Genomic DNA, 24465 nt, shown 5'->3' on the forward strand with positions numbered 1-24465 from the left:
TTTCCCTAATTCTCTTTCTTTTCCCATGGCTGCTCCATGCTGGAAAACCCAGAAATACCCTTTCATGAAGGTAAGCAATCAGAAGTGTGTTGCTGCCATTGTTATCACTTTTACCTTTTTTCTCTTTCTCTCTGGGAATACTCCACTGATTCTTCTTCCTTTATTGTCTTTTGTATTCTTATTCGTTTTCTGACCATCTTTTCCAAAATTTCTTCCTATATCCTTTTGCAAGTCTCTCTGTCTCTCTGCATGTCTTTGTCATACTAAGTTTATCTATAACTCTCATCATCCTTCACCCTCATCCACGCTTTGCTAACAATTTGTATTTATTATATTTACATAAGTCTTAAAGCTAAGCAACATTCTCAGCCTTTCCAAACTCCCTTCCTACAAATCTGAAGATAATTACACACCAAGACAGTCCTCGCTGACACCTTGGGAAATATCCTTCGGAAACTGTGTCAGGTTTACCCTGAAAGATTTAGATGACTTTTTAAGACTTTTTCCTTGTCCTCAGCCCCCTCAACCCTCACACTTCCTCTCTCAATCACTGAGTTTCACATTACCCCCAGGACATCTGACAACACGTCTATTAGAAGAGTGTCCCTCCTGACACCTGAGGGCAGTATCGTTCTGAATATGGTGCTAGGTGCGTGTGCTCAGTCGTGTCTGATTCTTTGCAACCCCATGGACTGTAGTCGCCAGGCTCCTCCCTCCAAGGAATTTCCCAGGCAAGAACACTGGTGTGGGTTGCCATTTCTTTCTCCAGAAATGGTGCTAAGGAGAAGCTTACAATAACTGCATTTCCACTTCTTCCTACTCACCACCCTCTCCACGAAAACTTACCTTTTACCATGATACCTGAGGGATGTTTACTTTGCATACTGTCAAGAATTTATAAAAATAAAAACCTGAACAAGTTACTTGTATATTGTGGTAAATTTTATTTGGAATTACTCTTGAATTATTTAGCACTATTTGGGTAGGAGGAGACGGGCACGACAGAGAATTAGATGGCTGGATGGCATCACCGACTCGATGGACATGAATTTGAGTGAACTCCAGGAGTTGGTGATGGAGAGGCAGGCCTGGAGTGCTGTGGTTCATGGGGTCGCAAAGAGTTGGACATGACTGAGCGACTGAACAGAACTAAACTGAATTCTTAAAAAAGGGGGGTTACAGAGTTTGATGAGAGAAATGAATTGTGGATTGAGAGTAATTCATACTGAAACTTCAAGGACATATCTTTTCTTTATTTTAGATATTTAATTTTTTATTGAAGTGTATTTTATTTACAATATTATGTTACTCTCAGTACTTGAGTGCAATCTCAAAATGATAGAAAGAACTCTGTTTGTTTCCAAGGAAAAGCATTCAGTATCACAGTAATCCAAGCCTATGCCCAACCAGCAATGCTGAAGAAGCTGAAGTTGAACAGTTCTATGAAGACCTACAAGACCTTCTATAACTAACACCCAAAAAAAGATGTCCTTTTCATCATAGGGGACAGGAATGCAAAAGTAGGAAGTCAAGAAATACTTGGAGTAACAGGCAAATTTGGCCTCGGAGTACAGAATGAAGCAGGGCAAAGGCTAATAAAGTTTTGCCAAGAGAACGCACTGGTCATAGCAAACACCCTCTTCCAACAACGCAAGAGAAGACTCTACACATGGACATCACCAGATGGTCAATACTGAAATCAGATTGACATGTTCTTTGCAGCGAAAGATGGAGAAACTCTATACAGTCAGCAAAAACAAGGCCAGGAGCTGACTGTGGCTCAGATCATGAACTGCATATTGCCAATTCAGACTTAAGTTGAACAAAGTAGGGAAAACCGTAGACCATTCACGTATGACCTACATCAAATCCCTTACAATTATACAGTGAGAGTGAGAAACAGATTCAAGGGATTAGATCTGATAGAGTGCCTGAAGAACTATGGATGGAGGTTTGTGACATTGGGGGATGTGACCATCCCCAAGAAAAAGAACTGCAAAAGACAAAATGGTTGTCTGAGGAGGCCTTACAAATAGCAGTGAAAAGAAGAGAAGCTAAAGGCAAAGAAGAAAAGAAAAGATATACCCATTTGAATGCAAAGTTCCCAAGAATAGCAAGGAGAGATAAAAGAGCCTTCCTCAGTGATCAATGTAAAGAAACAGAGGAAAATAACAGAATGGGAAAGACTAGCAACCTCTTCAGGAATATTAGAGATATCAAGGGAACATTTCATCCAAAGATGGGCACAATAAAGGACAGAAATGGTATGGACCTAACAGAAGCAGAAGATATTAAGAAGAGGTGGCAAGAATACACAGAAGAACTGCACAAAAAAGATCCTTGTGACCCAGATAACCACTAAGGTGTGATCATTCACCTAGAGCCAGACATCCTGGAATGTGAAGTCAAGTGGGCCTTAGGAAGTATCACTACGAACAAGGTAGTAGAGGTGATGGAATACCAGTTGAGCTATTTCAAATCCTAAAAGATGATGCTGTGAAAGTGCTGCACTCAATATGCAAGCAAATCTGGAAAACTCCACAGTGACCACAGGACTGGAAAAGGTCAGTTTTCATTCCAATCCCAAAGAAGGGCAATGCCAAAGAATGTTCAAACTACTGCACAATTGCACTCATCTCACACGCTAGCAAAGTAATGCTTAAAATTCTCCAAGCCAGGTTTCAGCAGTGCCTAAACTGTGAACTTTCAGATGTTCAAGCTGAAGTTAGAAAACGCAGAGGTAGCAGAAATCAAATTGCCAACATTCGTTGGATCATGAAGGAAGAGAATTTCAGAATAAAACATCTAGTTCATTTTTATTGATTATGCAGAAGCCTTTGACTGTGTGGATCACAACAAACTCTGGGAAATTCTTGTAGAGATGGGAATACTAGACTACCTACCTGCCTCTTGAGAAATCTGTACGCAGGGCAGGAAGCAACAGTTAGAACTGGACATGGAACAACAGACTGGTTCCAAATAGGAAAAGGAGTCTGTCAAGGCTGTATAATGTCACCCTGCTTATTTAGCTTATGCAGAGTACATCATGAGAAACGCTGGGCTGGATGAAGCACAAGCTGGAATCAAGATTGTTGGGAGAAATATCAATAACCTCAGATATGCAGATGACACCACCCTTATGGCAGAAAGTGAAGAGGAACTCAAAGGCCTCTTGATGAAAGTGAAAGAGGAGAGTGAAAAGGTTGGCTGGAAGCTCAACATTCAGAAAATGAAGATCATGGCATCTGGTCCCATCACTTCATGGCAAATAGATGGGGAAACAATGGAAACAGTGACGGACTTTATTTTTTTGGGCTTCAAAATCACTGAAGATGGTGACTGGAGCCAAGAAATTAAAAGATGTTTACTCCTTGGAATAAAAATCACGACCAACCTACACAGCTTATTAAAAAGCAGAGACATTACTTAGCCAACAAAGATCTGTCTAGTCAAGGCTATGATTTTTACAGTAGTCATGTACAGATGGGATAGTTGGACCATAAAGAAAGCTGAGTGCCAAAGAACTGATGCTTTTGAACTGTGGTGTTGGAGAAGACTCGCGAGAGTCCTTTGGACTGCAAGGAGATCCAACTAGTCCATCCTAAAGGAAATCAACCCTGAATATTCATTGGATGGACTGATGCTGAAGCTGAAACTCCAATATTTGGCTACCTGATGTGAAGAACTGACTCACTAGAAAAGACCCTGATGGTGAAAAAGATTGAAGGCAGGAGGAGAAGGGGACAACCGAGGATGAGATGGTTGGATGACATCACTGACTCAATGTACATGAGTCCAGAAGTTAGTGATGAACAGGGAGGCCTGGCATGCTGCAGTCCATAGGATTGCAAAGAGTTGGACCTGGTTGAGTGACTGAACTGAATGAACCGATTCTACATAAAAGTAAATAAGCATGGTGATAGTATACATCCTTGACATACTCCTTTCCCAATTTGGAACCAGTCCATTGATCCATGTCCAGTTGTAACTGTTGTTTCTTGACCTACATACAGATTTCTCAGGAGGCAGGAAAGGTAGTCTAGTATTCCCACCTCTATAAGAATTTTCCAGTTTGTTGTGATCCACACAGTCAAGTGAAAGTGAAGTGAAGCCGCTCAGTCGTGTCCAACTCTTTGCGACCCTGTGGACTATAGCCCACCAGGCTCTTCTGTCCATGGGATTCTCCAGGCAAGAATACTGGAGTGGGTTGCCATTTCCTTCTCCAGGGGATCTTCCCACCTGAGGAATCGAACCCAGGTCTCCTGCATTGCGGGCAGATGCTTTAACCTCTGAGCCACTGGGGAAGCCCAGGCTTCTGTATAGTCAGTAAAACAGAACTAGATGTTTTTTTCTGAAATTCTCTTCCTTCTTTTATGATCCAACAAATGTTGGCAATTTGATCTCTGCCTTTTCTAACTTCAGCTTGAACATCTGAAAGTTCACAGTTTAGGCACTGCTGAAGCCTGGCTTGGAGAATTTTAAGCATTACTTTGCTAGCGTGTGAGATGAGTGCAATTGTGCAGTAGTTTGAACATTCTTTGGCATTGCCCTTCTTTGGGATTGGATTGAAAACTGACCTTTACCAGTCCTGTGATCACTGCGGAGTTTTCCAGATTTGCTTGCATATTGAGTGCAGCACTTTCATAGCATCATCTTTTAGGATTTGAAACAGCTCAACTGGTATTCCATCACCTCCACTAGCTTTGTTTGTAGTGATGCTTCCTAAGGCCCACTTGACTTCGCATTCCAGGATGTCTGGCTCTAGGTGAATGATCACATCTTAGTGGTTATCTGGGTCACAAGGATTTTTTTGGATAGTTCTTTTGTGTATTCTTGCCACCTCTTCTTAATATCTTCTGCTTCTGTTAGGTCCATACCATTTCTGTCCTTTATTGTGCCCATCTTTGGATGAAATGTTCCCTTGATATCTCTAATATTCCTGAAGAGGTTGCTAGTCTTTCCCATTCTGTTATTTTCCTCTGTTTCTTTACATTGATCACTGAGGAAGGCTCTTTTATCTCTCCTTGCTATTCTTGGGAACTTTGCATTCAAATGGGTATATCTTTTCTTTTCTTCTTTGCCTTTAGCTTCTCTTCTTTTCACTGCTATTTGTAAGGCCTCCTCAGACAACCATTTTGTCTTTTGCAGTTCTTTTTCTTGGGGATGGTCACATCCCCCAATGTCACAAACCTCCATCCATAGTTCTTCAGGCACTCTATCAGATCTAATCCCTTGAATCTGTTTCTCACTCTCACTGTATAATTGTAAGGGATTTGATGTAGGTCATACGTGAATGGTCTACGGTTTTCCCTACTTTGTTCAACTTAAGTCTGAATTGGCAATATGCAGTTCATGATCTGAGCCACAGTCAGCTCCTGGCCTTGTTTTTGCTGACTGTATAGAGTTTCTCCATCTTTCGCTGCAAAGAACATGTCAATCTGATTTCAGTATTGACCATCTGGTGATGTCCATGTGTAGAGTCTTCTCTTGCGTTGTTGGAAGAGGGTGTTTGCTATGACCAGTGCGTTCTCTTGGCAAAACTTTATTAGCCTTTGCCCTGCTTCATTCTGTACTCCGAGGCCAAATTTGCCTGTTACTCCAAGTATTTCTTGACTTCCTACTTTTGCATTCCTGTCCCCTATGATGAAAAGAACATCTTTTTTTGGGTGTTAGTTATAGAAGGTCTTGTAGGTCTTCATAGAACTGTTCAACTTCAGCTTCTTCAGCATTGCTGGTTGGGGCATAGGCTTGGATTACTGTGATACTGAATGCTTTTCCTTGGAAACGAACAGAGTTCTTTCTGTCATTTTTGGGGTTGCATCCAAGTACTGCATTTTGTACTCTTTTCTTGACCATGATGGCTACTCCATTTCTTCTAAGGGATTCTTGCCCTCAGTTGTAGATATAATGGTCATCTGAGTTAAATTCACCCATTCCAGTCCATTTTAGTTTGCTGATTCCTAAAATATTGATGTTCACTCTTGCTATCTCCTGTTTGACGACTTCCAATTTGCCTTGATTCATGGACCTTTCATTCCGGGTTCCTATGCAATATTGCCCTTTACAGCATCGGACTCTACTTCCATCACCAGTCACATCCACAACAGGGTGTTGTTTTTGCTTTGGCTCTGTCTCTTCATTCTTTCTGGATTTATTTCTGCACTGATCTCCAGTAGCATATTGGGAACCTACCCACCTGGGGAGTTCATCTTTCCGTGTCCTATCTTTTTGCCTTTTCATACTGTTCATGGGGTTCTCAAGGCAGGAATACTGAAGTGATTTTCCATTCCCTTCTCTGGTGGACCATGTTTTGTCAGAACTCTCCATCATGACCCATCCATCTTGGGTGGCCCTACACAGCATGGCTCATGGTTTCTTTGAGTTAGACAAGGCTGTGGTTCATGTGATGAGAGTGGTTAGTTTTCTGTGATTGTGGTTTTCAGTCTGTCTGCCCTCTGATGGAGAAGCATAAGAAAATGATAGAAGATTCCTGATGGGAGAAACTGACTGAGGGGAAACTGGGTCTTGTTCTGATGGGTGGGGCCATGCTTAGTAAATCTTCAGTCTAATTTTCTGTTGATGAGTGGGGCTGTGTTCCCTTCCTGTTATTTACTTGGTGCCAAACTATGGTGGAGGTAATGAAGATAATGGTGACCTCCTTTAAAAGGTCCCATGCATGCACTGCTACACTCTGCCCCCAACCCTGCAGCAGGTCACCACCGAAACATGCCTCTGCCAGAGACTCTTGGACACTTACGGACCAATCTGGGTCAGTCTCTTGTGGGGTCACTGCTTCTTTCTTCTGTGTCCTGGTATGTACAGGGTTCTGTTTGTGCCCTCCAAGAGTCTGTTTCCCCAGTTCTTGTAGGTTCTGGTGGCTCTATGGTGGCTTAATGGCAACCTTCTTCAAGAGGGCTTATGCCATACCCAGGTATGCTACACCCAGAGTCCCTTCCCCTGCGACAGTCCACTGGTGACCTGTACCTCCACAGGAGACACTCAAACACAGTTCTGTCTCTATCTCTGTGGTACAGAGTACATCTTGTGAAATGCCCGGCCAGGAATGAAGCACAAGTTGAAATCAAGATTGTCGGAGAAATATCAATAACCTCAGATATGCAGATGACACCATCTTTATGGCAGAAAGTGGAGAGGAACTGAAGAGCCTCTTGATGAAAGTGAAAGAGGAGAGTGGAAAAGCTGGCTTAAAACTCAACATTCAAAAAACTAAGATCATGGTGTCTGGTCCGACCACATCATGGCAAATAGATGGTGAAACAATGAAAACAGGGACAGACTTTATTTTCTTGGGCTCCAATATCACTGCAGATGGTGATTGAAGCCATGAAATTAAAAGACACTTGCTCCTTGGAAGAAAACTTATGACCAACCTTGACAGCTTATTAAAAAGCAGAGACATTACTTAGCCAACAAAGATCCATCTAGTTAAGGCTATGATTTTTCCAGTAGTCGTGTACGGATGGGATAGTTGGACCATAAAGAAAGCTGAGTGCCAAAGAACTGATGCTTTTGAACTGTGGTGTTGGAGAAGACTCGTGAGAGTCCCTTGAACTGCAAGAAGATCCAACCCATCCATCCTAAAGGAAATCAACCCTGAATTTTCATTGGAAGGACTGATGCTGAAGCTGAAACTCCAATACTTCGGCTACCTGATGCGAAGAACTGACTCGCTAGAAAAGACCCTGATGGTGGTAAAGCTTGTAGGCTGGAGGAGAAGGGGACAACAGAGGATGAGATGGTTGGATGGCATCACTGACTTAATGGACATGAGTTTGAGCAAACTTCAGGGGTTGGTGATGGACACGGAGGCCTGGCGTGCTGCAGTCCATGGTTTGCAAAGAGTTGGAGACAACTGTGTGACAACTGAACTTAACTGATGTTACTTTCAGATGTAGCACATAGTGAATTCAAATTTTTAAAAGTTATACTCCATTTATAGTTATAAAACATTGGCTTTATTTCCAGTGCTGTACACAATATATCTTTTAGTTTAGCTATTTTTTTAATTAGTAGTTTAAACCTAATTCCCTGCTCCAGTATTGCCCCACCTCACTTCCATCTCTGAACTCATAACTTATGATTTGTTCCCTTTATGTGGGAGTCTGATTCTTTTTTGTATAATGACTACTTTTTTCATTTTTACGTTGCACATAGAAGTGATAACAAAGTATTTGGCTTTCACTGTCTTACTTATTTCACTAAACATAATACCCTCCAGATCCACTTATATTGTTGCAAATGGCAAAATTTCTTTTTTTGTGGGTGAGTCATATTCCATTTCATATATACACCATATCATCTTTATCCATTCATCTGTTAACAAACAGTTAGGTTGCTTCTTTGTATGGATTTGGTATCAGGGTGATACTGGCCTCATACAATGGTTCAGAAATGTTCCTTCCTATGAAATATTTTGGAATACTTTAATAAGACTAGGTATTAACTCTTATCTTTATTTTCGGTAGAATTCTCCTGTGAAACCATTTGGTCCTGACCTTTTTTTTCGGGGAGCAGTTGTTTTCTGATGTATTGAACTTCATTACTGGTAATTGGTCTGTTCATATTTTCTACTTCTTATTTCAATGTTGAAAGATTGTACATTTCAAGAATTTGGTCCACTATTTCTAGGTTGTCTTACTGGTGTATAGTTGTTCATGGTAACCTCCTAGGATCCTTTATATTTCTATGATGTTGCCTGTAACTTCTCCAATTTAATTTATACTTTTATTGATTAGGTCCGACTATCTGGAGTTCTTTGTTTGTCGTCTTTTGTTTTTGATGAGTCTAACAGAAGATTTTCTATTTCGTTTATATCGTCAAAGAAGAAGCTCTTGTTTTCATTGATCCCTTCTATTGTTTTACTAGGCCCCATTAAAAAGCAGAGACATTACTTTGCCAAACAAGGTCCGTCTAGTCAAGGCAATGGTTTTTCCCGTGGTCATGTATGGATGTGAGAGTTGGACTGTGAAGAAAGCTGATCGCCAAAGAATCAATGCTTTTGAACTGTGGTGCTGGAGAAGACTCTTGAGAGTCCCTTATACTGCAAGGAGATCCAACCAGTCCATTCTAGAGGAGATCAATCCTGGATGTTCATTGGAGGGACTGATGCTAAAGCCGAAACTGCAATACTTTGGCCACCTCATGCGACGAGTTGACTCACTGGAAAAGACTCTGATGCTGGGAAAGGTTGGGGGCGGGAGAAGAAGGGGACGACGGAGAATGAGATGGCTGGATGGCATCACCGACTCTGTGGACATGAGTTTGAGTGAACTCCGGGAATTAGTGATGGATAGGGAGGCCTGGCGTGCTGTGATTCATGGGGTCGCGGAGAGTCGGACACGACTGAGCAACTGAAATGAACTGAACTGAGGCCCCATTTCTTTTATTTATGCTCTGATTTGTATGATTTCTTTCCTTCTACTAAATTTGGGTTTTGTTTATTCTTATTTCACTAACTCCTTTAACTGTAAGTTTAGGTTATGTGAAAGTGAAAAGTTATCAGGGCTTCCCTGATAGCTCAGTTGGTAAAGAATTTGCCTGCAATGCAGGAGACCCCAGTTTGATTCCTGGGTCAGGAAGATCCTCAGGAGAAGGGATAGGATACCCACTCCAGTAATCTTGGGCTTCGCTTGTGGCTCAGCTGGTAAAGAATCCGCCTGCAGTGTGGGAGACCTGGGTTCGTTCCCTGGATTGGGAAGATCCCCTGGAGGAGGACATGGCAACCCACTCCAGTATTCTTGCCTAGAGAATCCCCACAGACAGAGGAGCCTGGCAGGCTCCATAGGGTTGCAAAGATTTGGACACAACTGAGCAACTAAACATATTGGTTACGTATTTGAGACTTTCCTCTTAGAGCTGCTTTTGTTGTATCCCACAGATTTTGGATTTTTGTGTTTTCATTTTCTTTGTCTCCAGGTATTTTTTCATTTCTTTTTCAGTTTCTTCAATGGATCACTGATTATTAGTAACATATCATTTTACTTCCACATATGTGTGTTGTTTGCATTTTTTTCTTCTTCTTGATTTATAGTTTCACAGCTCGGGGTGGCAAAAGACTCTTGGTATCATTTCAATTTTAAAAGATTTACTAAGGCTAGCAAATGATCAGTCCTGGAGACTATTCCATGTCCACTTGAAAAGAATGTGTGCTCTACTGCTCTTGGATGGACATTTCTACATTTATCTATTATATCCCCCTTGTCTAATGTGTCATTCATTGTCTCTTTTATGAAACATCTCCAGTCATATAAGTGACACATTAGCGGCCCCAACTATTAATGAGTTACTATCACTTTGTCTATATTGTTAATATTTGCTGTATTTATTTAAGTGGTCTTATTTGGGGTGCATTTATCTTTTCAGTTTTTTTATCTCCTTGGATTGACCCCTTGATCATCATGTAATGTCCTTCCTTATCTCTGTTAACATTGTCTATTTTGGAGTCCATTTTTCTGATATAAGTATTGATATGCAATCTTTATTTTGATTTCTTTTGTGCATGGAGTATCTTTCTTCATCCCCTTCCTTTCAGCCTGTGCTTGTCTTTGGGTCTGAAGTGAGTCTCCCATTGCAGCATATATATGGGTCTTGTTTCTGTATCAGTTCATTTACTATGTCTCTAAATGTTGTTGTTACTGTTGTTCAGTCCCAAAGTCATGTCTGCTTCTTTATGATCCCATTGACTGCAGTGTGCAAGGCTTCCCTTTTCTTCACTGTCACCCAGAGTTTGTTCAAACTCACGTCCACTGAGTCAATGATACCATCCAACCATCTCATCCTCAGTTGTCCCCATCTCCTCCTGCCCTCACTGTTTCCCAGCATCATGGTCTTTTCCAGTGAGTTGGTTCTTTGCATCAAGTGGCCAAAGTATTGGAGCTTCAACTTCAGTATCAATGAATATTCAGGGTTGATTTCCTTTAGGATTGACTGGTTGGATCTCCTTGCAGTCCTAGGGACTCTCCGGAGTCTTTCCAACACCACAATTCGAAAACATCCATTCTTCAGCACTCAGCCGTCTTTATGGTCCAAATCCCTCATCTGTGCATGACTACTAAAAAACCATAGCTTTGACTATGTGGACCTTTGTTGGCAAATTGATGTCTCTGCTTTTTAATGCACTGTCTAGGTTTATCACAGCTTTCCTTCCAAGGAGGAAGCATCTTTTAATTTCATGGCTGCAGTCACCATACACAGCGATTTTGGAGCCCATGAAAGTCAAGTCTGTCGCTGCTTCCACTTCCCCCCAACTATTTGCTATGAAGTGATGGGACTTGATTCCATGATCTTTGTTTATTGAATATTGACTTTTAAGCCAGATTTTTCACTTTCTTCTTTCAGCTTTATCAAGAGACTTTTTAGTTCCTTTTTAGTTTTCTTTCTGCCATTAGAGTGCTTTCATCTGCATATCTGAGGTTGTTGATATTTATCCTGGCAATCTTTATTCCAACTTGTGCTTCTTCCAGCCTGGCATTTCTCATGATGTACTCTGCACAGAAGTTAAATAAGCAGGGTAACAATATACAGCCTTGATGTAACCCTTTCCCAATTTTGAACCAGTCCTTTGTTCCATGTCCCGTTCTAACTGTTGTTTATTGACCCTCATTTTCTCAGGGAACAGGTAAGGTGATCTGGTATTCCCATCTCTTTAAGATATTTCCACAGTTTGCTGTGATCCACACAGTCAAAGGCTTTAGCGTAGTCAATGAAGCAGAAGTAGGTATTTTTCTGGAATTCCAATGAATGTTGGCAGTTTGATCTCTGGTTCCTCTACCTTTTCTAAATCCAGCTTGTTCATCGGGAAGCTCTCATTTCACGTACTGCTGAGCATTACCTTGCTAGCATGAAATGAGTACAAATGTACAATAGCTTGAGCATTCTTTAGCATTTCCCTTCTTTGGGATTGAAATGAAAACTGACCTTTTCCATATCTTTTAATAGGAGCATTTAATCCAGCGATTTACAGTAATGATTAATATGTATGTGTTTATTGCCAGTTTATAGTTGTTTGGGGGTTAATTTTGTAGTTCTTTTTTCTTTTTCTTTTGTTCTCTTCTTTTGTGACTTGGTCATCAGTGTTGTGTTTGGATTCTTTTTCATTCTCTCTGTGTGTATGTAGATTTTCAGATCTTGGTCCTCTTGTGTTTTACAGGTAGTAACCCATCTATATGTAACTAATTTAAGTTGTTGATCTCTTCATTTGAAACACATCTTAAAATCCTGCACTGTGAGTCTCCTCTCATCATTATGTTTTTTTTTTTATCATTATGGTTTTTAAGATGATATTTTACATCTGTTTTGTGTATACCTCAACTGCTTGATGTGCATACAGATGATTCTACTGCCTTTGTCTTTTAATCTTCCTACTAACTTTATATGTGGTTGATTTGCTATCTATATTATATATTTATCATTACCAATGTACTTTTCCTCTCTTAATTTTCATGTTTCTATTTGTGGCCTTTTCTTTTTCTCTTAAAGAAGCCTCTTTAACACTTCTTATACAGCAAGTTTGGAGATTCTGAACACTTTTATCTTTTGTCTGTGAAATTTTTTAGCCGTCCATAAAATCTTAATGGAGCTTTGCTATGTAGAGTATTCATCGTCGTAAGTTTTTCTTTTTCATTACTTTGAGCTAGGAGTAAGCGAAAATTACTACAATATCAAAAATGATATCTATAATAGAGAAGAAGTAAAATCCTTCCCCTAAAATAAAAAACTAGAATTTAGGGTAGGTCTTGGTTATTTTCACTTCTACTTAATATCTTTTCAAATGTCTTAGCCAGTGCATTACTTTGAGCTAGGAGTAAGCAAAAATTACTACAATATCAAAAATGATATCTATAATAGAGAAGAAGTAAAATCCTTCCCCTAAAATAAAAAACTAGAATTTAGGGTAGGTCTTGGTTATTTTCACTTCTACTTAATATCTTTTCAAATGTCTTAGCCAGTGCAATAGGCAGGAAAAAAAGAAATTTAAAAACCTTAAAAATAATGAAGCAAACTAAATTTGCATACAGATAACTTGGTTGTGTATATGTATAATCCCATACACACAACACATACAAATATGTGCTAGAAACAATAAGTAAAATAAGATCATGAAATAGAACGCAGCTACACAAAATTCAAAGATATTTCCACGTTTCCTATGATCAAAATTGAAAAATTTGAAAATGTTAATTAAAACAGCATCATTAATATATAGTTAATCATAGGTCAATTTATCAAAAAATAAGTGAGACTTCAACAATGAATGCTAATTTACCTGCTGACTTTTGAGAAGAGGCCAATAGGATTTCTAGGTTAGGAGTATGATTTTGAGAAAAACCACAAGAGTTCTGTGGTCTCAGCCTCTCTTTATTAGCATGATCTGAAAAACATGACCACATGTTGCATAATTTGAGCAATGTCTCTGGTTACTTCAACACATGTCATTCCCAGAAATTTCACAGATGGAATTAGGCCTTGAGTATTACATGAAAACCACTACCTTTAGTTATCATTCAAATAGGAAAGGACATTTCTTTTGAGCATATTCCTCTGGGAAAGTAATTATCATGCTACGTAGTAATTTGACTTTAATGATTATGAACTCTAAATCTTGTCTAACTAGATTATGGCAATATGCCAATAGACTCAACTATCTCTGTGGCAATAGAGGTAATGTACTGCAGATGCTGATTGCAGCCAGGAAATTAAAAGATGCTTACTCCTTGGAAGGAAAGTTATGACCAACCTAGAAAGCATATTAAAAAGCAGAAACATTACTTTGCCAACCAAGGTCCGTCGAGTCAAGGCTATGGTTTTTCCCGTGGTCATGTATGGATGTGAGAGTTGGACTGTGAAGAAAGCTGAGCACCGAAGAATTGATGCTTTTGAACTGTGGTGCTGGAGAAGACTCTTGCGAGTCCCTTGGACTGCAAGGAGATCCAACCAGTCCATTCTAAAGGAGATCAGTCCTGGGTGTTCATTGGAAGGACTGATGCTAAAGCTGAAACTGCAATACTTTGGCCACCTCATGCAACGAGTTGACTCACTGAAAAAGAGTCTGATGCTGGGAGGGATTGGGGGTGGGGGGAGACGGGGACGACAGAGAATGAGATGGCTGGATGGCATCACCGACTCGATGGACATGAGTTTGAGTGAACTCCGGGAGTTGGTGATGGACAGGGAGGCCTGGCGTGCTGTGATTCATGGGGTCGCAAAGAGTCAGACACGACTGAGTGACTGAACTGACTGACTGACTGACTGACACAGTTTTCAATCTATGAAAATTCAAATTGTGCCTGAACGGACTGAGAAACTATTATAAAAGGGAAGGTGCTATTGAAATACATAAGGGTTCCCCAATTCCTCACGGACTGTTGCTATTCTTAATATTCTTTTTCATGTTTTTACCAACCCCCACACTTGCTACAACAGAAATTGAAAGAGGCCAAAGCAGAGTTGAAAGCAAGCCTTGTACTGCAGCATGCGGACAAATATCAAGTACACGTGCTTATTCCCTAAGAAGACTTTCCTGGGTCCTTAAAAGTGATGCCAGAGACAGCCTGAGTGGTTGAGCAGGGGCTATAGCTGAGGTAGTCTGCCCACCTCCTTGCTGGTGCTGTCTGCAGGGTTCATGCACAGTCACCCTGCTTTTGCTCCAGGCCCCTCAGGAGTGGCAGTTGGTCTAGGATGTTTTTGTATCTTATTGCTTCTATCCTTTTTGTGTCTTACTGTTAGTCCCTTATACTTCCTTTGTATTCTGTTGCTGGAGAAGACCCCTTGTCCGGGTGCAAGCATTCTGGCAAAGGGTCCCATGTCCCCAGGTCCCAGCTTATCTCAAAATAAAAGTACAGCCGAAGCAATCAGAAGACACACCTTGTTTGACCTTTAATAGTCTCCTCTGCCTATTATCAAGTAGCGAAAGAGAATTGTTTTCATATTTTACCACCTATAACATGATAATATAGTAATGTGTGTGGTTTTTGTATGTATATGAACAGGGTGATTAAGTGAGACAGAGGAGCAGAAAGGAAGAGAGAGAAAAGAGAAGGGAGAAGAAGTTTAATGTGAGGATCATCCAAATCCAAGTAAAATGATACCAGATATTATGCAAGAATTGCTGGTTGTACACAGATATACTGAAAACCATTTCTGAATGGCCAGGTATACTCTCGTCGATTTGTAAATGAAGTTCTTAAAAAACCAGGTTGCTCCAATTAAGTCAAATCTAAATACTGAAAAACTTAGGTAAGAATTGTTACATATTAATAAGACATATTAATGTACCACTAATAAATTTCTGACTCAAGAGCTTTTAACTACAATCTCTTAATTTCCTTTTCTCAATAAATCATTCAGTGCAATGATTCTCAGCAGGGGTAGGAGGAAGAGAATTGTTTTTCAAAAAGAAAAGACATTTAGTAAGCACTAAATTCCAACCTTATCATTTCCTTAATCAGAGCATTAATGTTGCACTTCTTGGATTTTGTACTACTTAACTTACTGATAAAGACAGTTCAGGCAATTTTAAAGGTTGTTTAGCAAGACTCCCCCAATTAGGCTTTATTAAACCCAGTAAATTTCCAAAGTGAGGACAAAGGTGCCGCACCTTGTTCTTATGTAATGTCCATCCCAATTATACATTCAGATATCAAAGCATGCTAGTCAAAAAACCACTGTAGTTGAGAATGTAAACCATGGGAAATCAGAGAGGTGCCTTAGACCTTGGGTGTTAGAAAGGACTTCTTACAGAATTGGGATCTGTGTGAGGTGATTTGGGGGAAGTTTTTGGGAAGCACCCTTCTGCTCTGATTGGTGATTCAAGGGAGCATAACATATGCTGTGACTGAGTGTCTTAACAAACCTTATCTGGAGCAGAAGAGAATAAAGGGAAGCCAAAGCTCTGATAGTAAATGAAGTTGCAGTCATGCTTTAGCTAGGAGAGGGAGACATTTTGTGTTTTATGGTTTCAGACTGACCTTGTTTTTGTCTGTGCTGAAGACTGCCAATATGATGAATTGGTCAAATTTATAGAAGTGACTGTGTGCCCTTCTTTGATATTGGTGCTTTGTGAGAGTGTTTGTGTCCAACAAGAGCAAGTCATTTCCAAGCTGTGACCCTAGGCCAGGTCCTAACAGTTCCGAACCCCATGAATGTCAGGCCAGTTCCCAGACCTCAGGACTGCTTCCCTCTTTCTCACTTGCTAAGTCACTCCAAATAGAGTAATTATGGGTCAGTCGATAGCAGAGCTTGGTGGAATCAAAGTGAACCTTTATACGTAGGAAATATTGATTCACATAGATAAAGCTCTAGTCACCAGTGATATACACAAGGATTGTGACTTGTTTTTAAAAATTAGATAAATATGTAGGAGGTCCATTTATTTATAGTAATATAGGGAAGAACTGGGTAAGATTCCAAGGATCTATCACTTGACATAACTATTGGATGACCACTGGGCCAACAGCTAAAAAAATGAATACTATTTTTGAGTCACTCATCATTTTATTTGAATGAATAGAAACTGATTACAGATTAAGAGAGATCTGATAGGGCTGGAAAGTAGTAGCAGTGAAACAAATCAAGGGACATTCTGGCCGAGTCCAGTAGGATCAACTATAGAAGGCTGAGGCTGATTCCATCTCAGGGATAACTTTTAGCAGTAAACTAACTGAAGCCATGGGGTAAGGCCTGAAACAGAAAAAATATATTGTGAAGAAGTTTTCCAAAAAGAATGAAGAGTGTGTTTTCCTTCCTGGGACCCTGCAAGACTAACAAATGTCAAATGACACTGAATTCAGTGGAATCAAAAAGAGATGAAATTTATATCCCTGGAAGATAAACACCTAATTCCCACCCAGGGGCATAGGACATGCAGGCTGATATGGAAACCTAGGTCAGCAGGAAGTTTAGAGAAACAGAGAGACAACCAATATGGATTAGCTCTTTGTGTATATGGCACAAACCAATCCAGCCTTCTTCTGATAAGAGACAATTATTCATAATCTCACCCATAGGCTATGCAATGTAGAACTTAGAGATGGGTGCCAAGCATTGTCTCAGACACAGCAAGAGTATAATACAGTATTTCAAAGGATCCTCAGGTCTTTCCTTGTTTTTGAACAAATCCATACCTTTTTCTGACTGCATAATGTTCTGGGGAAAGTTTTTATTTTAATTTTTAATTTTGTTATCTTTAAGATATATATTTCATAGCATTACTGTGATTTAAATTACATTATATATGTGAATTTATAACACATTCTCTGTCATATATTCAGAATCAATCACATTTGTCATTGATTTTACTAGGCTGTTGAAAGAATCGAGCCAGAAATAGGAAGACTGTACCCTAGACCCTCAATGGATTTCCACATTCCGAGAAATACCCTGAATGATACTCAAAACTTTCTACATCAAGGGAGCCTCATTATAATGCTATTTTCTATTTTTGGAATATTCTTTAAAAGAAACAAAGACCTTTCTGGTAGAAAAAAGCAACCATAAAGAAGTTCCTGGCTTCAGGGAGACCCATATTTAGTCTTTTCCGTGTCAATTCTGCTAAAGATGAATTTTGCCTGTTAGGGGCCAGTATTTCAAGAGCCATACAGGTGAAATTGGTAAACAAGAAACTGCAGACTTCTGGCAGCCTCGATGTCTCTCTGTGACTCAATATGTAAATCCACAAGGAATTAGAGAATAAAGAGTAGATAACAGGGCTTTTCTCATGACTTCATCTGCACCCTAAATATAGTCTAATCTGAGAATAGGGAACACAGAGAATCCAGCAAACCCATAAAGAAAGTACTTATAGTGTAAACTTACGAAAATAAAAGAGGCAGTCTTCATAGGACATTGTGGTTTTGGCAGCAGTGGTGGTCTTGACAGCAGTGGTGGTCTTGGCAGCAGTGGTGGTCTTGAGAGCAGTGGTGGTCTTGGCAGCAGTGGTTGTAGTGGAAGCCACAGTGGATGTGGTGGGAGCAGCTGTGGATGTGGTGGGAGGTGCTGTGGATGTGGTAGTAGCAGTGGTAGTCTTGGCAGCTGTGGTGGTTGTGGCAGCCACAGTAGGTGTGGTGGGAGCAGCCGTGGATGTGGTAGGAGCAGAGGATGTTGAAGCAGCAGTGGTTGTGGTAGCATCCACACTGGATGTGGTGGGAGCAGCAGTGGTTGTGGCAGCTGCAGTGGACTCTGTGGCAGCAGCCGAGGTGGTGGTGGGATCCACAGTGGTTGTATCAGAGCCTGAAATTAGGATACATTGCAGTCAAGACATTTGATTCTTCCTCAGGCAATAAAATCTGTGCTGCCCAAGTTTGGACAAGCATTTCTCATTCTGAATTCATCTCTAGAAATAATATCAATACTGTCACACCATTGCTCTGGCTACCAACTCTGCTTGAGAGGTAGTATCTCCTTTCTATGCGTGCAGTAAAATCACTTGCCACAGACCTGCCTGAAAGGGGGGGCATATTTGTCTCACATTTGGAGTGCACAAAGATTCCATGTACTACAGCGGTACTTAGGAGAGCCCTTAGAAATAATGGGAAATATTTGTATTATTCTGATAATCATAAAGCTAAGGAAAGGCTCTGTCACCTACTCTGTATTCAAAGGGAACCTGCCAAGATTGATGAGTTTTATTTCCCTCTACAGAGCAAACAGAAAGTCAGACCCCCAAACTGTGAGCTAAAACCACCTCAACACCATCTCCATACCCACACTCTAGCCAGGCTATCTCAGGCCTCATGTAGGAGAGAGAATATTTTTTAAGGTGAGCCCCACAAAGCACATGTGGCACAGTGTATGAAGTCAGACAAGAGTCAGTACCCTCATGACCAGAGAACCCAAGTCCCCAAGCTGTGGAGGCTGAGAAGAGGGATCTTCAGAATGCCTACACGAGCATGACACACACACAGCATAGAATGGGCAGGGTGCTGTGGAGAAAGCCCAAGGATGACTAGGAGTTTGGTTCACATCCTTGGGATTCACTTTAAAGAAGATACACAAATCTCAGCTGGGAATTAGGCATTGATGCCATTACAAATCTCAAAGCTTTCATTACACAACCTGTATCCTGCCTTCCCATGTGATCTTAATGCCCTCATTTCCGAATCACTTTCAGGCTGTACATTCTCTTCCTTCCTTCAGGCCTCTCCTTGAAGCAATGGCCATGTATTCAATTTTTCATATCAGCATAAGCAGAAATATTTTCATGCATCCTCCCCAAATTCTCAGATCACATCAGACCTCATCCTCCTATTCTTTTGCTGGAGAAAAATCAATGATTGACCCAAAATTTTTGTAAATCCACACAAGAGACTTATTATTATCAAATTCTGCATAAAAAATAAGCTGATGTTTATGTTTCCATGAATTCCCTCATAGCTCAGTTAGTAAAGAATCCGCCTGCAATGCAGGAATCCGCCTGCAAAACAGGAGACCCTGGTTTCATTTCTGAGTCCAGAAGATCTTCTGGAAAAGGAAATGGCAACCTACACCAGTATTCTTGACTGGAAAATGCCATGGACAGAGGAGCCTGGCAGGCTACAGTCCATGGAGTTGCAGATAATCGGACATGACTTAGCGACTAAACCTTGAATTTTTATATGAAAAACAATACTTTTCCGGGCTTTTTCATAGAATTCTTATAATCTATCTCTTGTAGAAGCTCTGACATGAGACTGGGATGGAAAACGATCACTGCAAGGAGAGGAAGTGCAAGTGCAAACTCACCAGGAGAAGAACTAGCAGGAATTTCTGTTGTATTCTCTGAAAGAGAAAAGGGAAAAACAGGATGTGCATTGAACACCAGTTTTGGGTGTGGAGACAATAAGACTAAGGACAATGGTGCAGGCTTCCGCAGATGAGTCACTTTAGCCTTTGGTACACACATTGAGGGGGAAAAGATGCACAGATAATATAAAACCCCGCAAAACCATAACATGCGATCACTTTTGCTTTCCTGAAGTGAACCTCTAATTTTACATACTTTAAATAGATTTTACTGACTAAGTTTAGAGCTGAGCAAAGATCTGGCTGAATTAGGAAAAAGCAAAGGGTAGACTCAACTCAATCATGAATGGTCTATGAAAATGGTAATGGAACAGGGGAATGGAGTAGAGGAGGGACCATAATTCTAGACTCCTCCAAACACACTTCCATACAGCTTGATGTACTGCTCATCAAAACCTTTTTTCAGGTAAGAATCTTTACGTACGGCCAGAAACCAGGAAGGTGGAAACTGCCATCAGTGCCAGGAACACCAAAAACTTCATGATGGTCAGTTGTAGAGCAGGCAGCACAGAGAGGAATGCTTCAGAATCCAGAGGAAGACTCCGACTCTAGGATTCCACATCCTGCCTGACATTATATAGGTACCAATCAGAAGCCACAAGACCAGAATCCAGGTTCATTCATGCCAGGAATGTCAGTTCTCAGAGAAACCACTGGAGAATCAGTAGCACAGCCAGAGGCTCTTGGAAGTCCTAACGTCAATCCCTTCCTTCTGACGCAGCCTTTAATTCAAGAGTTTGCTGTATTAAAGATTTTACAGGCATCAACTTCTCCTCCAGGCTTCCTCTTGGCTCGTGTTAGGGACTGACACCATGACACCAACCACACACCCAGGCTTCTCGATTTACTCAAATCTGCAGGACTCTTTTCAGATACTTTTGAAGCTTACTCAGCCATTGTCTCCTCAAAAAAGATTAATCAGGATACAATAGGCTGATTGAAGAACCATCCTCTTTAGAGGGGCTGTGCATTCCTCATGCTATCGCCTCCCTCCTGCACATAGAGATCAGGTCAGATGACTCATAGAGAAGAGTCCAGCATTGATAAGATTTTTCTGAATCTAATTGTGTTTTGTGAAAAGTTTCAAAGTCAAAGAGAAAGAAAAGAGAAAGTTTAACACTTGTTAATGAATCTATTACAGCAATTCATTCATTCTACAAATATTCATTGAGTGATTGTTACTGTTCAGTCTCAGTCACGTTCAACTCTTTGTGAGCCCATGGACTGTAGCAGGCCAGGCTTCCCTGTCCTTCACCATCTCCTGGAGTTTGCTCAAACTCATGTCCACTGAGTTGGTGATACCATCCAACCATCTCCTCCTCTGTCATTCCCTTCTCCTCCTGCCTTCAGTCTTTCCCAGCATCAGGGTACTTTCCAATGTGTCAGCTCTCAGCATCAGGTGACCAAAGTATTGGAGTTTCAGCTTCAGCAACGGTCCATACAATGATTATTCAGGGTAATTTCCTTTAGCATGGACTGGTTGGATCTCCTTGCAGTCCAAGGGACTCTCAAGAGTCTTCTCCAAAACACAGTTTGAAAGCATCAGTTCTTCAGCAATCTACCTTCTTTATGGTCCACCACCTCCATACATGACTACAGAAAAAACCATAGCTTTGACTGTACAGACCTTTGTAGGCAAAGTAATGTCTGTGCTTTTTAATACACTGTCTAGGTTTGTCATTGCTTTTCTTCCAAGGAACAAGCATCTTTTGATTTCATGGCTGCAGTCATCGTCCACAGTGATTTTGAAGCCCAAGAAAATAAAATCTGTCACTATTTCCATTGTTTCCCCATCTATTTGCCATGAAGTGATGGGACTGGATGCCATGATCTTAGTTTTCTGAATGTTGAGTTTTAAGCCAGCTTTTTCATTCTTATCCTTTACCTTCATCAAGAAGCTCTTTAATTCCTCTTCTCTTTCTGCCATAAGGGTGGTGTCATCTTAGAGAAACAATGAACAAATTGTGCAAAAACTCCATGCTATACATCTTCATACACAGAAAGTATTTTTCTTTGTATGTTTCTCATGAAAGTATGTGCAAATTCATACATAAGAAAGTAAACAGGAAGGGTGGGAGGGAGAGAGGATGGAAGGAAGCAAAGGAGAAAAGATGGAAAAAGAAAGAAAGAAACATGAAGGAAAGAAATATTTTGTATATATTGTTGCTGCCCTAATAAATAATAATACAGAGAAGAAGAAAGGAAAGAGTTTTTGGAGATAAAAAGGAGGCTATAATTTTAGATAAAGTAACCCAGAAAAGCTTATTAAATCCACAATGTTAAACTAAAATTAACAACTCAAATTAAATCCATAATGTATCTCCAAAATTTTTACTACTGCCTTTCCCATCACTTAATTATTTTTATAATTTCTATTAGGAAACAAAAAAATGGAAGTATATATAAGAATGTAAAATTTACCATATCATCTAATGCAATGGGATAACTGACATTACTACTTGGGTGATCATATCTTTGCTAAACACATTTCTGCTCACGTCAAGTCATGCTCCTCCATGGCTGACACTGCACACTCACTATTAGCGCCGCCAGAAAGCAACTGTTAAGTGAATTGCTCCAGGTTCCCCTTGTAATAGACAAATGTGTATCTATACAAATGTGTGTATATATACAAATGTATGTATGTATGTTTCTTAAAAAATGATATACCAAATGGCATTATATTCTGGACCATTCTTCCTCATTGTGCAGATAGCCTCACACCTTTGAAATCAAAGTCAGCCACTATAGATCTAGTATATAATTTCTTCCAGGGGCTTCACTATGTCGTAATTGACTCAGGCATTCCCTGAGGATGGAAATTGAAGTCATTTCTAGTTTTTGGCTATAAGAATGATGAAGCCAATGATATGCTTTTTAAATGATATTTACCAAATTTTTGTATCAGTATTCTAGATTGTCAAAGTTGTTTGAATAAAACATATGTATATTTTTGTTAAACTGTACAAAACTGCTTTTCCAAAAGACTCTAAAAATTAGTATTAACAGAAACAAAAACAGGAGCTCATTTTTCCAACCTTCTTGCCAGCAGTAAATTTAATTCAGTTTAATCTTGCCAACTTGATACATCAAAAGCAGTGTTTATTATCCTCATTTGCATTTCCTGGATGACTATAAATGGAGCATATTCCATGTATTTATTGACCAGTTAAATTTCCTCTTCTGTGATTTACCTATTCAAATCTTTAATCTGTTCTGTTTTCCTAACATTTTAAGAACTTATGATACATAACAAATTTTAACATTCTTTACCTTTTATACAAATCACAAAGTTTTCCAATCTAACCCATAGGTTTTAATTTTATTCACAATATATATTAGTGAAAGTAAAGTCTCTCAGTCGTGTCCGACTCTTTGCGACCGCATGGACTGTAGCCTACCAGGCTTCTCCCTCCATGGGATTCTCCAGGCAAGATAACTGGAGTGGGTTGCCATTTCCTTCTCCAGGGGATCTTCCCGACCCAGTGATCAAACCCTGGTCTCCCGCAATATAGGCAGACACTTTAAACTCTGAGCCACCAGGGAAGCCCTACAATAAATAGTAGAGGTATTACACTGGAGTAGTTCTTTCATCTTAACCCAATTTGTATATTAAGCAATTTAAAAAATATATGACTGGGACATCTTAAATTTGTGACATTCTATTATGACCAACATTGATAGTATATTAAAAAGCAGAGACATTCCTTTGCCAACCAAGGTCCGTCTAGTCAAGGCAATGGTTTTTCCCGTGGTCATGTATGGATGTGAGAGTTGGACTGTGAAGAAGGCTGATCGCCGAAGAATCGATGCTTTTGAACTGTGGTGTTGGAGAAGACTCTTGAGAGTCCCTTATACTGCAAGGAGATCCAACCAGTCCATTCTAAAGGAGATCAGTCCTGGGTGTTCATTGGAGGGACTGATGCTAAAGCTGAAACTGCAATACTTTGGCCACCTCATGCGACGAGTTGACTCACTGGAAAAGACTCTGATGCTGGGAAAGGTTGGGGGCGGGAGGAGAAGGGGACGACGGAGAATGAGATGGCTGGATGGCATCACCGACTCTGTGGACATGAGTTTGAGTGAACTCCGGGAGTTGGTGATGGACAGGGAGGCCTGGCGTGCTGTGATTCATGGGGTCGCGGAGAGTCGGACACGACTGAGCGACTGAACTGAACTGAACTGAACTGAATATTCCTTCATGCAAATGTTGCATCTCTTTCTAATCTCTGGATTCCCCCACTGATTACAAACCCGGGCCCAGTCACCTATGTGTGCACTCTGAACTGGATCATTTAATAAGGGAGCAAAACATTGAGCGGAAACCAGAAAGGAAGTCTCAGTATGGCTGGAGTTCTTATCGAGGAGCATGAGGGACTTGGTCGAATTCAGACTCCTCACCAATTGCCATACACCACACAGAAGTTGGAGTGGGATGGGCAATGACACAGCTGTTTCCAATAAACCAGCATTAACCAGACACAGCGGAGAAGGCAATGGCACCCCACTCCAGTACTCTTGCCTGGAAAATCCCGTGGACGGAGGAGCCTGGTAGGCTACAGTCCATGAGGTCGCTAAGAGTCGGACACGACTGAGCGACTTCACTTTCACTTTTCACTTTCATGCATTGGAGAAGGACATGGCAACCCACTTCAGTGTTCTTGCCTG

At 40.5% G+C, this 24465-nt stretch overlaps 1 protein-coding gene across 1 annotated transcript; it reads right to left on the reverse strand.

Annotated features, from left to right (window-relative positions):
• Positions 1-16569: 16569 nt before the first annotated feature.
• On the reverse strand, positions 16570-20279 carry LOC129535968 (uncharacterized). Its single transcript, XM_088836981.1, has 4 exons — positions 20222-20279; positions 19738-19773; positions 17833-18246; positions 16570-16698 (listed from the first exon to the last, which is right to left on the reverse strand). The coding sequence occupies exons 1-4, from the start codon at positions 20277-20279 to the stop codon at positions 16664-16666; spliced, it is 543 nt and encodes a 180-aa protein (XP_088693107.1). The 3' UTR covers positions 16570-16663.
• Positions 20280-24465: the final 4186 nt, after the last annotated feature.

Source organism: Moschus berezovskii, chromosome 6 (assembly GCF_049115385.1).
Source record: "Moschus berezovskii isolate FMDL1 chromosome 6, NW_MosBer_1.0, whole genome shotgun sequence".
Taxonomy (NCBI): Eukaryota; Metazoa; Chordata; class Mammalia; order Artiodactyla; family Moschidae; genus Moschus; species Moschus berezovskii.